Raw genomic sequence first — 17,140 nt, 5'->3', positions numbered from 1 at the left:
AGGAGGTCAAAAGTAATTGGACAAATAAACCAAACCCAAACAAAATATTTTTAGTTTCAATATTTTGTTGCGAATCTTTTGGAGGCAATCACTGCCTTAAGTCTGGAACCCATGGACATCACCAAACGCTGGGTTTCCTCCTTCTTAATGCTTTGCCAGGCCTTTACAGCCGCAGCCTTCAGGTCTTGCTTGTTTGTGGGTCTTTCCGTCTTAAGTCTGGATTTGAGCAAGTGAAATGCATGCTCAATTGGGTTAAGATCTGGTGATTGACTTGGCCATTGCAGAATGTTCCACTTTTTTGCAGTCATGAACTCCTGGGTAGCTTTGGCTGTATGCTTGGGGTCATTGTCCATCTGTACTATGAAGCGCCGTCCGATCAACTTTGCGGCATTTGGCTGAATCTGGGCTGAAAGTATATCCCGGTACACTTCAGAATTCATCCGACTACTCTTGTCTGCTGTTATGTCATCAATAAACACAAGTGACCCAGTGCCATTGAAAGCCATGCATGCCCATGCCATCACGTTGCCTCCACCATGTTTTACAGAGGATGTGGTGGGCCTTGGATCATGTGCCGTTCCCTTTATTCTCCAAACTTTTTTCTTCCCATCATTCTGGTACAGGTTGATCTTTGTCTCATCTGTCCATAGAATACTTTTCCAGAACTGAGCTGGCTTCATGAGGTGTTTTTCAGCAAATTTAACTCTGGCCTGTCTATTTTTGGAATTGATGAATGGTTTGTATCTAGATGTGAACCCTTTGTATTTACTTTCATGGAGTCTTCTCTTTACTGTTGACTTAGAGACAGATACACCTACTTCACTGAGAGTGCTCTGGACTTCAGTTGATGTTGTGAACGGGTTCTTCTTCACCAAAGAAAGTATGCGGCGATCATCCACCACTGTTGTCATCCGTGGACGCCCAGGCCTTTTTGAGTTCCCAAGCTCACCAGTCAATTGCTTTTTTCTCAGAATGTACCCGACTGTTGATTTTGCTAGTCCAAGCATGTCTGCTATCTCTCTGATGGATTTTTTCTTTTTTTTCAGCCTCAGGATGTTCTGCTTCACGTCAATTGAGAGTTCCTTAGACCGCATGTTGTCTGGTCACAGCAACAACTTCCAAATGCAAAACCACACACCTGTAATCAACCCCAGACCTTTTAACTACTTCATTGATTACAGGTTAACGAGGGAGACGCCTTCAGAGTTAATTGCAGCCCTTAGAGTCCCTTGTCCAATTACTTTTGGTCCCTTGAAAAAGAGGAGGCTATGCATTACAGAGCTATAATTCCTAAACCCTTTCTCCGATTTGGATGTGAAAACTCTCATATTGCAGCTGGGAGTGTGCACTTTCAGCCCATATTATATATATAATTGTATTTCTGAACATGTTTTTGTAAACAGCTAAAATAACAAAACTTGTGTCACTGTCCAAATATTTCTGGACCTAACTGTATATCTATCTATATATATATATATATATATATATATATATATATATATATATATATATATATATATATATATATATATATATATATATATATATATATATATATATATATATATATATATGTATATGTTAGGTCCAGAAATATTTGGACAGTGACACAAGTTTTGTTATTTTAGCTGTTTACAAAAACATGTTCAGAAATACAATTATATATATAATATGGGCTGAAAGTGCACACTCCCAGCTGCAATATGAGAGTTTTCACATCCAAATCGGAGAAATGGTTTAGGAATCATAGCTCTGTAATGCATAGCCTCCTCTTTTTTAAGGGACCAAAAGTAATAGGACAAGGGACTCTAAGGGCTGCAATTAACTCTGAAGGCATCTCCCTCGTTAACCTGTAATCAATGAAGTAGTTAAAAGGTCTGGGGTTGATTACAGGTGTGTGGTTTTGCATTTGGAAGCTGTTGCTGTGACCAGACAACATGCGGTCTAAGGAACTCTCAATTGAGGTGAAGCAGAACATCCTGAGGCTGAAAAAAAAGAAAAAATCCATCAGAGAGATAGCAGACATGCTTGGAGTAGCAAAATCAACAGTCTGGTACATTCTGAGAAAAAAGGAATTGACTGGTGAGCTTGGGAACTCAAAAAGGCCTGGGCGTCCACGGATGACAACAGTGGTGGATGATCGCCGCATACTTTCTTTGGTGAAGAAGAACCCATTCACAACATCAACTAAAGTCCAGAACACTCTCAGTGAAGTAGGTGTATCTGTCTCTAAGTCAACAGTAAAGAGAAGACTCCATGAAAGTAAATACAAAGGGTTCACATCTAGATGCATACCATTCATCAATTCCAAAAATAGACATGCCAGAGTTAAATTTGCTGAAAAACACCTCATGAAGCCAGCTCAGTTCTGGAAAAGTATTCTATGGACAGATGAGACCAAGATCAACCTGTACCAGAATGATGGGAAGAAAAAAGTTTGGAGAAGAAAGGGAACGGCACATGATCCAAGGCACACCACATCCTCTGTAAAACATGGTGGGGGCAACGTGATGGTATGGGCATGCATGGCTTTCAATGGCACTGGGTCACTTGTGTTTATCGATGACATAACAGCAGACAAGAGTAGCCGGATGAATTCTGAAGTGTACCGGGATATACTTTCAGCCCAGATTCAGCCAAATGCCGCAAAGTTGATCGGACGGCGCTTCATAGTACAGATGGACAATGACCCCAAGCATACAGCCAAAGCTACCCAGGAGTTCATGACTGCAAAAAAGTGGAACATTCTGAAATGGCCAAGTCAATCACCAGATCTTAACCCAATTGAGCATGCATTTCACTTGCTCAAATCCAGACTTAAGACGGAAAGACCCACAAACAAGCAAGACCTGAAGGCTGCGGCTGTAAAGGCCTGGCAAAGCATTAAGAAGGAGGAAACCCAGCGTTTGGTGATGTCCATGGGTTCCAGACTTAAGGCAGTGATTGCCTCCAAAGGATTCGCAACAAAATATTGAAAATAAAAATATTTTTTTTGGGTTTGGTTTATTTGTCCAATTACTTTTGACCTCCTAAAATGTGGAGTGTTTGTAAAGAAATGTGTACAATTCCTACAATTTCTATCAGATATTTTTGTTCAAACCTTCAAATTAAACGTTACAATCTGCACTTGAATTCTGTTGTAGAGGTTTCATTTCAAATCCAATGTGGTGGCATGCAGAGCCCAACTCGCGAAAATTGTGTCACTGTCCAAATATTTCTGGACCTGACTGTATATATATATAATATAATATATATGTGTGTGTGTGTGTGTGTGTGTGTGTGTGTGTGTGTGTGTGTGTGTGTGTGTGTGTGTGTGTGTGTGTGTGTGTGTATATGTATGTGTATATATATATATATATATATATATATATATAATATAATATATATATATATAATATATATGTGTGTATGTATGTATGTATATATGTATGTGTATATATATATGTATATGTATATGTATATATATATATATGTATATATACCCTTATTCTGTCTGTCTGTCTGTCTTGCTCCAAAATTCTGTCAACGCGACAAGCGTCTCATTGGCCGCCCCCCCGCACGGATTGGCCGCTCGCCCAGGCTCCGCCCCCGCACGGATTGGCCTCTCGCCCCGGCCCCCTGCATGCATTGGCAACTCGGCCACGCCCCGCCCTCCTCACGCATTGCACGCTCGCTCTGGCCCCGCCCCCTGCACGCATTCCCCGAAACGACACGGAGCCCCGACTCCCAGGTGAGTGCTGTACCCCCGGGAGCCCACATCAGCGTACGCCGCCAACCCAGCCGACACATACCCTCGCATTGCTGGGGTTGCCGGCGTACGCTGGTGTGGGTTCCCGTGCGACCGGGGGGCGGAGTACGCTGGTAACCATGTAATATTGTGTAGCATGGTTACCAGCGTACACCGGCTCCCAGGTGATTGCATCAAGGTCCTGCAGCGGCGGAACACACACACACACGCACACACATAACAAGAGACACACAACAGATCACACTCACTCTCACACACACCTCACGCACACATCAGATCGCATCCACACACTCACAACATCCCGTGATATTGCTTGCTTCTCGGCGGCGATACTGTGCGTGCAGTGACCTTCCAGGACCTGCCGGAGGATCACATGGCATGTGGTATCTCCGGATGTTGTGATTGTGTGAGCGCATATGTGCGATATCGTCAGTGTGTGTGTGAGTGTATGCGATCGGATGTGTGTGAGTGTGTTCTGATGTGTGTGTGTGTGTGTGTATGGGATCGGATCTGTGAGTGTCGGCAGAGGAGCACGGCGTGCAGCACAGCTGCTGGGACCGCCCACCGGTGGGCACAGGGAGAAGTGGGGTGTGTGTGTGAGTGTATGCGATCAGATGTGTGCGTGTATACTGTCTGATGTGTGACTGTGGAGCACGATGGGGGGTGCACAGCATGGGGGATGGAGCACGATGGGGAGTGCGCAGCATGGGGGATGGAGCACGATGGGGAGTACGCAGCATGGGGGATGGAGTACGATGGGGGGTGCGCAGCTTGGGGGATGGAGCACGATGGGGGGTGCGCAGCATGGGGGATGGAGCACGATGGGGGGTGCGCAGCATGGGGGATGGAGCACGATGGGGAGTGCGCAGCATGGGGGATGGAGCACGATGGGGAGTGCGCAGCATGGGGGATGGAGCACGGTGGGGAATGTGCAGCATGGGGGATGGAGCACGATGGGGAGTGCGCAGCATGAAGTGCGCAGCATGGGGGATGGAGCACGATGGGGGATGCGCAGCATGGGGGATGGAGCACGTTTGGGAGTGCGCAGCATGGGGGATGGAGCACGTTTGGGAGTGCGCAGCATGGGGGATGGAGCACGATGGGGAATGTGCAGCATGGGGGATGGAGCACGATGGGGAATGCGCAGCATGGGGGATGGAGCACGTTTGGGAGTGCGCAGCATAGGGGATGGAGCACGATGGGGAATGCGTAGCATGGGGGATAGAGCACGATGGGGAGTGCGCAGCATGGGGGATGGAGCACGATGGGGAATGCGCAGCATTTGGGATGGAGCACGATGGGGAGTGCGCAGCATGGGGGATGGAGCACGATGGGGAGTGCGCAGCATGGGGGATGGAGCACGATGGGGGGTGGGCAGCATGGGGGATGGAGCACGATGGGGGGTGCGCAGCATGGGGGATGGAGCACGATGGGGGGTGCACACCTCCCCCCAAAACACACACACACACCGCCACACACACACTGCACAACACACCACACACACACTGGGAACCTCTAACACCGCCCTACAGACACCCACACACACAGACAACGCCGCACACACACAACACCCAACACACAAACACCGCAACGCACACAAATATACGCACATACCGCACAACACACACATTGCACAAAACATACCTCCCACCAAAACACACACACCCCACACCCACACAAACTGCGCAACACACACACACAACGCTACAGACACACAGCGCTCCACAAACAACACAACACACACAACGCAACACACAAACAACACCGCTCTCACCCCTCGCCACACCCAGACAACACCCAGAACATGTACAGCGCCCTACACAAACACTTGGTAACTACAATATATATATATATATATATATATATATATATATATATATATATATATATATATATATATATATATATATATATATATATAATATACAAATAAGAAAGCCGCGGAGACACCATCACGTGTTTCTCAACGCTGGCAGGAAACTAGCCAGGTCTTTCACCGGGAAGGAACAACCACGGGAAGGGCAGTCTCCAGTCAAGGAGACCACCTATACCAAACATGGTATCCATCCACAGACAGCCGTTTCGGGGTATTTGCCCCTCATCAGTGTGGAGTAGGAATCTGGCTAGTGGGGGCAATGCCTAGTATAAGACTACTTAAGCAAGCATTGTTGACCTTAGGGAGATCAACATATCCACTGCGGAGACACCATCACGTGTTTCTCAACGCAGTGATTCTAGAGCATTGCCCCCTGGGAAGTATGCAAATAAGAAAGCCGCGGAGACACCATCACGTGTTTATCAACGCTGGCAGGAAACTAGCCAGGTCTTTCACCGGGAAGGAACAACCACGGGAAGGGCAGTCTCCAGTCAAGGAGACCACCTATACCAAACATGGTATCCATCCACAGACAGCCGTTTCGGGGTATTTGCCCCTCATCAGTGTGGAGTAGGAATCTGGCTAGTGGGGGCAATGCCTAGTATAAGACTACTTAAGCAAGCATTGTTGACCTTAGGGAGATCAACATATCCACTGCGGAGACACCATCACGTGTTTCTCAACGCAGTGATTCTAGAGCATTGCCCCCTGGGAAGTATGCTCTAGAATCACTGCGTTGAGAAACACGTGATGGTGTCTCCGCAGTGGATATGTTGATCTCCCTAAGGTCAACAATGCTTGCTTAAGTAGTCTTATACTAGGCATTGCCCCCACTAGCCAGATTCCTACTCCACACTGATGAGGGGCAAATACCCCGAAACGGCTGTCTGTGGATGGATACCATGTTTGGTATAGGTGGTCTCCTTGACTGGAGACTGCCCTTCCCGTGGTTGTTCCTTCCCGGTGAAAGACCTGGCTAGTTTCCTGCCAGCGTTGATAAACACGTGATGGTGTCTCCGCGGCTTTCTTATTTGCATACTTCCCAGGGGGCAATGCTCTAGAATCACTGCGTTGAGAAACACGTGATGGTGTCTCCGCAGTGGATATGTTGATCTCCCTAAGGTCAACAATGCTTGCTTATATATATATATATATATATATATATATATATATATATATATATATATATATATATATATATATATATAAACAAAAATCATACATGAACTACACAATACGTAAATTCTAGAATACCTGATGCGTAGAATCGGGCCACCTTCTAGTATATATAATAAGTATGTATGTATATGTGTGTGTGTGTGTGTGTGTGTGTGTGTGTGTGTGTGTGTGTGTGTGTGTATGTATATGTATATATATATATGTGTATATGTATATATATATATATATATATATGTGTAATGTGTGTGCACAAACTTAGACAGGAAGCAGTTGCAAAGGCAATGATGAATCATCATGGACAATATGTAATCTCTTGAATTATACTTGGAGCTTTAAAGGGGTGGTTCACCCATATATTTTATCGTCTAGTTCGATATTATATTGATAAACAATGTTTCTCTCAAATACCTTGTGTTGGCAATAGTGCCTGTGAGAGGCGCTATTGCAGACCGCTGTTCCCGCTCCAGTGACGTCTCCGTCAAATGCCGCACACGTCACATCCGTGCAGCCGGCTGTATTCTACCTCACACTGAGCTGTCAGCGTTGTTTCACCGCTATCACAGCCCATCTGCTCCCTCCTCCCCCCTCCAAGGGGGGAGGAGGAGGGAGAAGATGGGCTCAGAATGCAGCCGGCTGCACGGATGTGACATGTGCAGCACTTGACGGAGACGTCACTGGAGCGGGATCAGCGGTCTGCAACAGCGCCTGTCACAGGCACTATTGCCAACACAAGGTATTTGAGAGAAACATTGTTTCTCAATATAATATCGATCTGGACAATAAAAAATATGGGTGAACCACCCTTTTAAGTGGAACTTCAGTATGGCAATAGATGTGTATTGTTATTTTTAATCTTCCACTTAGCATAATGTTTGTTTCCATCTAGGTTTTGGTGTCAAACCAAGATATTAACTTAAAAGCCACTGATGGCAAGGAGGTACATAAGACTGTTTTACCAACAGCTGAGAAGCCTTCAGAAAATGCAATTAAGGAGAATGCGCCTCCACCAGAAAATAAAGGTATGCTTTTCTTAAGAAATAAAAAAATGGCATATACATTTATTTGTATCCACGCTTTCTCAAAGTTGCTGAGGTCAGACAACCTTGTTAGGGTCTCTCTTCATTGAGGCATTGCATCCAAACATTGAACATGAATGGAATGCTTTGAGATGTCAGATCTGTATTCCAAAACGTGAATTAAATTTAGGACAGTAAGAAAAGCTATAACTTATGACAAGTTTGTATTGCAGATTAATTTATTTAGACAATTAAGACAATACAAAGTAACACGTAGTTCAACAGTTACAGGAGCAGTGAGTGCTCTGCTTGCACGCTTACAATTTCTAATATTGATTGTGCAGTTACTGATCATTGCTAAGAAGCAATGCAGCCAACTGTGAAGACAAGAAATCTGTGCTGTCACTGGAGGAATGGATTAAATATAATGTTATATACTCTTTATCCAAAATTAATGGAGCGTGCTAGTCACGCTTTAATGGAGTGTGCTGGTCACTTGTGCAAGTGTACAGAAGTTCGTCGCGGGACTAGATGGCGATTCTTAGACGTTAAATGACGTTTCATAATATTTTTTTATTTTAAATTGTATAAAAAAAATCAAATTTTTATTTTTATATAGCGCTAACATATTCCGCAGCGCTTTACATACATCAGGAACACTGTCCCCATTGGGGCTCACAATCTAAAATCCCTATCTGTATGTTTTTGGAGTGTGGGAGGAAACCGGAGTACCCGGAGGAAACCCACGCAAACACGGGGAGAACATACAAACTCCTTGCAGATGTTGTCCTTGGTGGGATTCGAACCCAGGACCCCAGCGCTGCAAGTCAGCAGTGCTAACCACTGAGCCACCGTGCCGCCAAGAATCACTGCAAATACCCCTTTGTGAAGGGAAAATTTGCACATTGGGTATCTGAAATTTTAAGAGCCATATCTCTGCAATACAGTGGAGGCAAGAAAAACCTTTTCATCAGCTCATACAGTGTTTCCCTGGAAATAAGGCAAGAGCTTATCATTTATTTTTAATCCAAAATATGTGCTAGGGCTTAGTTGCAGGGGATGCCTTATTTTTCCATGGACAACAATCAACAAAAATCTCAACATTTATTTAAATTTGGTCATAGCCAAACCAAAGCTTTTGTTCTCCTTTCACCAACTTCTTCACAGATCATGTCTTCTGGCTCAGGAAAGAAGCATTGCTGACTTGATCCTCTCTTGTACTTCTCAACAATTTCCTTATAACCTGTTGACTAAGGTTATTGTACTTTGCTCGCCATTTTCAGACCATTCAAATATTATACATCTTCTCTTTCAAAAAGAAGTAAGATTTTGATCTTGAGAGGCCTCCACAATTATTTTCTTGTACTCAATGGAATAGTTTCTTTTTGCACTCATGTTGTCTGGGTTTCAAAATGCTAATTCTCCTAAAATAAGACCTACCCCGATTTAATATGGCCTAGCAAGAGTTTTCAGCAAGACTTAAATATAAGACCTACCCTGAAAATAAGGCCTAGTCACAGTTCAATAATATCGCACTCACACACTCCACATCCAGAAATATCGATTGCTTCTAGTTGACATATGGTAAGGATCTGGGACGCTGTGCAGTGGAGCGCCAGGACCTGCAGGTGGTACGCATGGAGGATACAGCAGTGGAACGCATCATAGAGACAAGAGAGGAGAGAGTCCCCTGCTGGCTGGAAGCAGTGGTAACACCGGATGTGGTGATTGTGTGTGCATGCGCGCAATTGTATGTGCGATCTCCTGAGAGTGTGTGTGTGTGTGTGTGTGTGTGTGTGTGTGTGTGTGTGTGTGTGTGTGTGTGTGTGTGTGTGTGTGTGTGTGTGTGTGTGTGTGTGTGTGATCTGATGTGAGTGTCGGCCAGAAGGAGGGAAGGACGGTGTGCAGCATAGCTGCTTGGAGCGCCCACCGAGGATCGCAGAAGGACCTGGGAGCCATGCAGACTCCCGTGGTCTGGTAAGTATGACAATCCTGGGAAGGGGGACCTGCATTTTTTGGGGTGGTTAAACTGTCCCCCAACCATAAGCCCTCCCCTGAAAATAAGCTCTTTTTTGCTCCAAAGTTGGGGTGTGTCTTATAATCCAGTGCGTCTTACAAACCGAAAAATATGGTACTTTCTTGTGTCTTGAGCTGACATTAATATCATTTTTGGGTAGATGCAAAGTTTTGATTGCCTGTTATAGCATTTTATTGCAAATCTGCAGCATGCCAATTTTTGCAATGTTTTTTCACCCATTGAATTCTATTGTAAAAAGTGCAACAACACACGTTTTTGAGTTGTTTTTCCTGCCAAGAGATCAGAAATAGTGTAGAAATTTCTGCAATCAAATAATCAAAGTGCATACATTCCCCAAGGGGTCGGCCAGAGTCAGACCTGATCTGAGGTTGATGAAGTGAATCGGAATAAATTGTTGATCTACCGAAGACACACAGATAAATTCTTTATGTAGATCTTATAATATTGATTACAATATATAACTTTTTTAGAAATAAAAATAAATTAAAAGTATCAAATTTCAAATTGCCCTATTTTTCTAAATAAAAAAAATAAAAGGTTAAACCCCCCAACAATCATATTTCCTATCACTGCCTCAGTGTAAGGCCTTGTGCGCACTGGGAAATGAAATTTCCTTGAGAAAATTCCGCATGCTCTCAAAGTTTACCGCACCCGCGGTAAAAAACCGCGGGAAACCGCACCCGAAAACCGCATGCGGTTTGCCGCGGTTTTACCGCGGTATTATTTGCGGTATTGCCGCGGTTTTGCCGCGTGTGGGTTGGGATGTGCTTTATTGCATTCAATGCAATAAAGCACATTGAAGAAAAAAAAAAAAAAAGTCATTTAATTCTGAGATAGTAGATAGACAGAAGAATAGATAGAGGGATAGACAGACAGACAGATAGAGGGATAGATAGATAGATAGATAGATAGATAGATGACAGATCGCTGCATTTCCCACGGTCGGCAGTGAGTTCACATTACCGGCCGTGGGAAATGACCGGTAATTACCTCTGCTGTCTGCTGCTTTCATTCAGCGCTGTGTCTGTGACAGTCGCGGCTGAATGGAAGCAGCGCAGGACCTGTGGATTACGCCGGAGCTTTGTTTCGGGGGGGTTAATAAAATGGTGAACGAGGCTTGTTTGTTTTATTTAAAATAAAGGATTTTTCGGTGTCTGTGTTTTTTTCACTTTACTTACGGGTTGATCATGTCAGCTGTCACATAGACGCTGCCATGATCAAGCCTGGAGTTAATGGCGGTGGTCCCCCACCACCATTAACCCCTTGTATTACCTTGCTGCCACTGCTACACGGTGGCAAGAAGAGCCGAGGACACTCCGGTAGTGCTGCATAATGCATGCGACAGTCCCGGGGCAGCTGCGGCTGATATTCTCGGCTGCCGGAGGGGGAGTGAGGCAGGGGACATTATCCCTGCCCCTCTCCCTCCCCAGCCTGAGAATACCGGGCCGCCGCTGTGTGCTTACCTCGGCTGGAAGGTAAATATGCAGCGGAGCCCACGTTCTTTGTTTTCTTTCTATGTGTGTTCTATGTGTCTGTGTCTGTGATCTATGTCTGTGATGTCTGTGTGTGTGTGATCTGTGTGTTTACTCTGCACGGCTTCCTCTTCCTGTAATGACATCACTTCCCTGCAAAACCGCAGACAAGCGATGCACATTACCGGAGGTAAACCGCGAAATACCGCAGGGAATAACGCAGGAAAACGCAGTGAACCGCACAGAATTTGCTGCCTGCGTTATTCCCTGCGGGATTTCATGATTAACATTGGAGTCAATGGAGTGAAATCCCGCAGCGATGTGCGGAAAAGAAGTGACATGCACTTGTTTTTGCTGCGGGATTCCCGCAGCAAAACATGCAGCTGTCAAATTCCGCCCAGTGCGCACAGGATTTTTTTTCTCCATAGGATTTGCTGGTGATTCACTGCAGAGATGTTATGAACATTTTCTGCAGCGAAACATGCAGCAAATCCGCGGAAAATCCGCGGCAAAATCCAGTAAGTGCGCACATAGCCTAAAACTCCAATCTATCAAGATAATAAATTGATTAATCCCATCGTTGAATGCCCTAATGAGAAAAAAAAAATCAAAACCCCAGAATTGTGTTTTTGGCTACCATACCCCCCTTAGAAAAATTAAAATGGAAGTGTCACATCAATACAACAACTCCCATATAGCTTTATTGTTGGAAAGTTAAAGATGTTACAGGTCTTGGAAAATGGCAACACAAACCCCAATTTACCATATTTTTTAGACTATAACACGCATTTTTTTTTTACCCAAAATTTTTGGGGAAGTGGGGGGTGCGTCTTATAGTCAGATGGCTGCGGGAAGGGGGGTGCGGTGGTGGTGGAGCGGGTCATCAGAAGCAAGAGCAGGCTGTAGCAGCGCCTACCGTGACCACGTGGGCCCGCTCATTAGCCTAATTTCATATGCACTGCATCCCGACGCCCATCATCTCTCAGCCCTGAAGCCGGTGCTGACAGGTGAGCGGGATGATGGTCGGAGGGTTCGCGCATATTAAACAGCTGGCCCGCGTGATCATCCCTGGCTCATACAGCCTCGAGTGAACATGTGTGGCTATATTCACTGCTGATGATGATGATACGTGGAGGGCAGTGAATAAGTATACTCACCGGTCATAGTTTCCTGCAGCATCGCGATGACCTCCTGTCTGCCTTCCCGCTGATGTGTGTGGAGAGCGATGCGCACAGGGATGACGTCATCGCTGTGCACACGGCTCCACACAGGTCAGCAGCGCTGCTGCTGGCACAGCCCGGAAGACGAGCGATGCTGCGTGGAATGAAGAAAGGTGAGTATAAACGTTTGTTTTTATGTGTGCCACAGGATGATGGCATATACGAGGATGGGAGCACATACCAGGATGGGGGTATTTAGCAGGATAAGGATAATATACAAGGCAGGGGGATCATTACCAGGTTGGGGGTACCTTGGTAGAGAATTTGGGGACATTACCCCCATAACAGTGTCAGCAGCAGATCCTTGCCCCATAACAGTGTGTCATGACCAGATTTTTTGCTTAAAATTTTATTTTTCTATTTTCCTACTCTAAAACCAGGGTGTGTCTTATGGTCTGGTGCGTCTTATAATCCGAAATATATGGTATTTATTTATTTTTACTAACTTGCATTTTTCTAAAGTGGTGACAAAAAATTCTGAAGATTGGTGTTGCCGTAATCATTTTGAATTGGAAAATATGGTTTCTGGTCAATTTGAGCATACAATGAATGCTGTAGAAACTGCTTGCAAAACCATATTGCATATTTTTTACCATTTCATCCTACTTGGAATTTTTTTAGGTTATACATTGTTTCTTGATGCAAAAATATGCTTTTATTTTCAGAACAAGCTAAGAAAGTTAATATTGTGGATGAAAAAAAAAGTGCTTCCCCACAACAGCCGAAAGTGGAAGATGACAAGGAAGAAAAAGAGGAGGAGGCCCACAATGATGTAAACCCTAACCTTCCAATTGACGAGGAGGATGATGAGCCCAAAGTAGAAGATGTTGAAGATCCTAATAAAGAAACTGAAAATGAAGAGGTTGAGAGGGAAAATCTAATAAACATGGATAGTCTGCCTGAAAATGAAAAAGGTTAATATTATAGTGTATGCATTCCATATATCATTTAACAAAATTTGACCCCATAGTCAGGTGACCTAGATAAACTGCTCAGTGGGTTTTGAAGGGGAACACATAGTTAAACTCTTAAATGGTGCAAGAAATTTAACAGCCATGTTGCACTGTAAGCCTACACACTACAATATTTGTTAGGTCCACACAAATATTAGGTTCTGCTTGGTTATGAACTTGCTTCATTTCTAGAAATTAGTATAAACCATTCTCTGACCCATTTCCATCCAAATTATAGTCTAGAAAATAGAAAGTGATTTTCTTTTCTTTTTAAGCTGCAAAAGCAAACCAGCAAGACAAAGAAAAATTGAATGATTACAATGGAGATGACGCGAATGAGGCCGAATCTGAGACCGACAAACAAGTGGAGCTGAGAGCAAATGATCAGAGTATAGGAAGTAGGTATACATCCTGGACTGGGCTACTTATGGCTGAAATTGTTACATACCCCTATATCACTCACTGAGCATGTACATCTAATCACACTGGAAACTTGTGGAGCAGAGCCGAGTAACAAGGATCTAATCAACAATAATATACAGTGGAACCTTGGTTAACGAGAGCAATCCGTTCTGGAAGTGTGCTTGTTAACCAAGTTACTCGTTCAGCAAAGCAAGATTTCCCATAGGAAATCATTGCAATGCAGACAATTTGTTCCACAACTTGTTAAATGTCCCATCCTTGTCCCCTATTGTGCCATTCCACACACATACAAATACATAAAAACACGTACAAACACATAAGCACGCACGCGCACACACATATTATGCTCACCTTACCTTCCGATCCATCGCCGGCCTCCTGGATCTTGCAGTTCGCCGCGAGAATTCCTCCCTCGTCACGAACTACAAGAACCATGAGGCCAGTGATGGAACGGGAGTTAAGGTGAGCATAATACTGTATGTGTTTGTGCGTGCTTGTGTGTGTTTGCGTGTTTGTGGGGACTGCAAGAGTGGGTTAGAGCGCGGTGGATGTAAGGAACCACAAGTGTGTGCAGTGAGTATTTTTGCTCGTTCAGCAAAGCTTGCTCGTAAAAAGTTACAAATTTACAGCAAGCTTTGCTCGGTAAGCGAAACTCTCGCTAACTGGGTTACTCGTTAAGCGAGGTTCCACTGGCTGTGTATGTATGTATATGTGTATATATATATATATATATATATATATATATATATATATATATATATATATATATATATATACATATAATGTGTGTGTATGTATGTGTATATATATATATATATGTGTATGTGATTTATATATATATGTATGTGTGTGTATATATATATATATATATATATATATATGTATGTGTATATATATATATATATATATATATATATGTATGTGTATATATATATATATATATGTGTGTGTGTATGTATGTATGTATGTATGTGTGATAGCTAGATATATCTATCTATCTATCTATCTAATTTCTTTCCTGTACCAAAAACATCTAGGCTACACTTTGTACATTTGCATATACATTTTTCAATGCCGTTGTTCGTGCATTTCTCATCAACCTTTTCTGATTCCCAAACTATTATTATTACTATTGTTTTCATTACTACGCCATTAATTCAAGGGAGCTGTGCATGTGAAGGAGGTTTACATACATATCAAAGTACAATAAATGAAGGAACAGGGACAGACTGGTATATAGAGGAAAAGGACCCTGCCCTCACAAGCTTAATGGGGAAACAGAAGGTTAATGTGGTTGGAACCACTGCAGTGGTGATGAGGCGGTAGTGGGGCCATTACAGGTTGTAGGATCTCTTGCAAAGATGTGTTTTTAGGTTACATCTGAAGCCTTCACTTATGGAAGAATCTTTAGTTCAAAGGTAGTAACTTCCAGAGTATGGGGGCCAATCGGGAGATGTTAAAGATGGTTGTAAGGGAAATAATAATAGAGCAAAGGAAAGAATGAAGTCATGTGCATATCTGAGATATGTACGGACGTATCTGCAGATTAGTTGGAAATGTATAGGGGAGATAGATTACAGACAGCCTTGTGTGTCATACAGTGGGTACGGCAAGTATTCAGAACCCTTTAAATTTTTCACTCTGTTTCATTGCAGTCATTTGGTAAATTCAAAAAAGTTCATTTTTTTTCTCATTAATGTAAACGCTGCACCCCATCTTGATAGAAAGAAAAAACAAAAATGTATAAATTTTTGCAAATTTATTAAACTAAATAATAAAGGAAAATATCACATGGTCATAAGTATTCAGACACTTTGCTCAGTATTGAGTAGAAGCATCCTTCTGAGCTAGTGCAGCCATAAGTCGTCTTAGGAATAATGCAATACGTTTTTCACACCTGGATTTGGGGATCCTCTGTCATTCTTCCTTGCAGATCCTCTCCAGTTCAGTCAGGTTGGATGGTGAACGTTGGTGGACAGTCATTTTCAGGTCTCTCCAGAAATGCTCAATTGGGTTTAGATCAGGGCTCTGGCTGGGTCAGTCAAGGATGGTCACAGAGTTGTTCTGAAGCCGCTCCTTTGTTATTTTAGCTGTGTACTTAGGGTCATTTTCTTGTTGGAAAGTGAACCTTCAGCCAAGTCTGAGGTCTAAAGCACTCTGGAAGAGGTTTTATTCCAGGATATCTCTGTACTTGGCTGCATTCATCTTTCCTTTAATTGCAACCAGTCGTCCTGTCCCTGCAGCTGAAAAACACCCCCATAGCATGATGCTGCCACCACCATATTTCACTGTTGGGACTATTTTGAGCAGGTGATGAGCAGTTCCTGGTTTTCTCCACAAATGCCACTTAGAATTATTACCAAAAAGTTCTATCTTCGTCTCATCAGACCAGAGATACTTATTCTCATAGTCTGGAAGTCCTTCATGTTGGTTTTTTTTGCAAACTATATGCGGGCTTTCATATGTCTCGCACTCAGGAGAGGCTTCCATCGGGCCACTCTGCCATAAAAGCGTGACTGCTGGAGGACTGCAGTGATAGTTGACTTTGTGAAACTTTCTCCCATCTCCCTACTGTATATCTGGAGCTCAGCCAAAGTGATCTTGGAGTTCTCTGTTACCTCTCACAAGGCTCTTCTCCCATGATTGCTCAGTTTCTAAGAAGAGTTCTGGTGGTCCCAAACTTCTTCCATTTAAGGATTATGGAGGCCACTGTGCTCTTAGGAACCTTGAGTACTGCAGAAATTATTTTGGAACCTTGGCCAGATCTGTGCCTTGCCACAAATCTGTCTCTGAGCTCCTTGGACAGTTCCTTTTGTTCTCATGATTCTCATTTGGTCTGACATGCACTGTGAGCTGTGAGGTCTTATATATACAGGTGTGTGCCTTTCCAAATCAAGTCCTATCAGTTTAATTAAACACAGCTGGACTCCAATGAAGGAGTAGAACCATCTCAAGGAGGATCAGGAAGAAATGGACAGCATGTGACTTAAATATGAGTGTCTGAGCGAAGGGTCTGAATACTTATGACCATGTGATATGTCAGTTTTTCTTGTTTAATAAATTTGAAAATTTTTTTACATTTCTGTGTTTTCTGTCAAGATGGGGTGTAGAGTGTACATTAATGAGAAAAAAAATGAATGTTTTTGAATTTACCAAATGGCTACAATGAAACAAAGAGTGAAAAATTTAAAGGTGTCTGAATACTTTCCATAATA

At 43.4% G+C, this 17,140-nt stretch overlaps 1 protein-coding gene across 2 annotated transcripts in view; it reads left to right on the top strand.

The window, feature by feature from the left end:
• GOLM1 (golgi membrane protein 1) overlaps positions 1-17,140 on the top strand; it is a 164,528-nt gene that overhangs the window by 143,611 nt on the left and 3,777 nt on the right. Inside the window, exons 7-9 of one of the 2 annotated variants that reach the window (XM_075318466.1) lie at positions 7,690-7,822; positions 13,215-13,463; positions 13,778-13,900. In XM_075318466.1, the coding sequence (XP_075174581.1) occupies positions 7,690-7,822; positions 13,215-13,463; positions 13,778-13,900 (505 nt within the window). The remainder of the gene's footprint in view (positions 1-7,689; positions 7,823-13,214; positions 13,464-13,777; positions 13,901-17,140) is intronic. The other variant, XM_075318475.1, reaches the window with a different exon arrangement.

Source organism: Anomaloglossus baeobatrachus, chromosome 1, assembly GCF_048569485.1.
Source record: "Anomaloglossus baeobatrachus isolate aAnoBae1 chromosome 1, aAnoBae1.hap1, whole genome shotgun sequence".
NCBI lineage: Eukaryota > Metazoa > Chordata > Amphibia > Anura > Aromobatidae > Anomaloglossus > Anomaloglossus baeobatrachus.
Note: the sequence above shows the minus strand (reverse complement) of the source record. Positions and strands in the feature narration are given on the sequence as shown.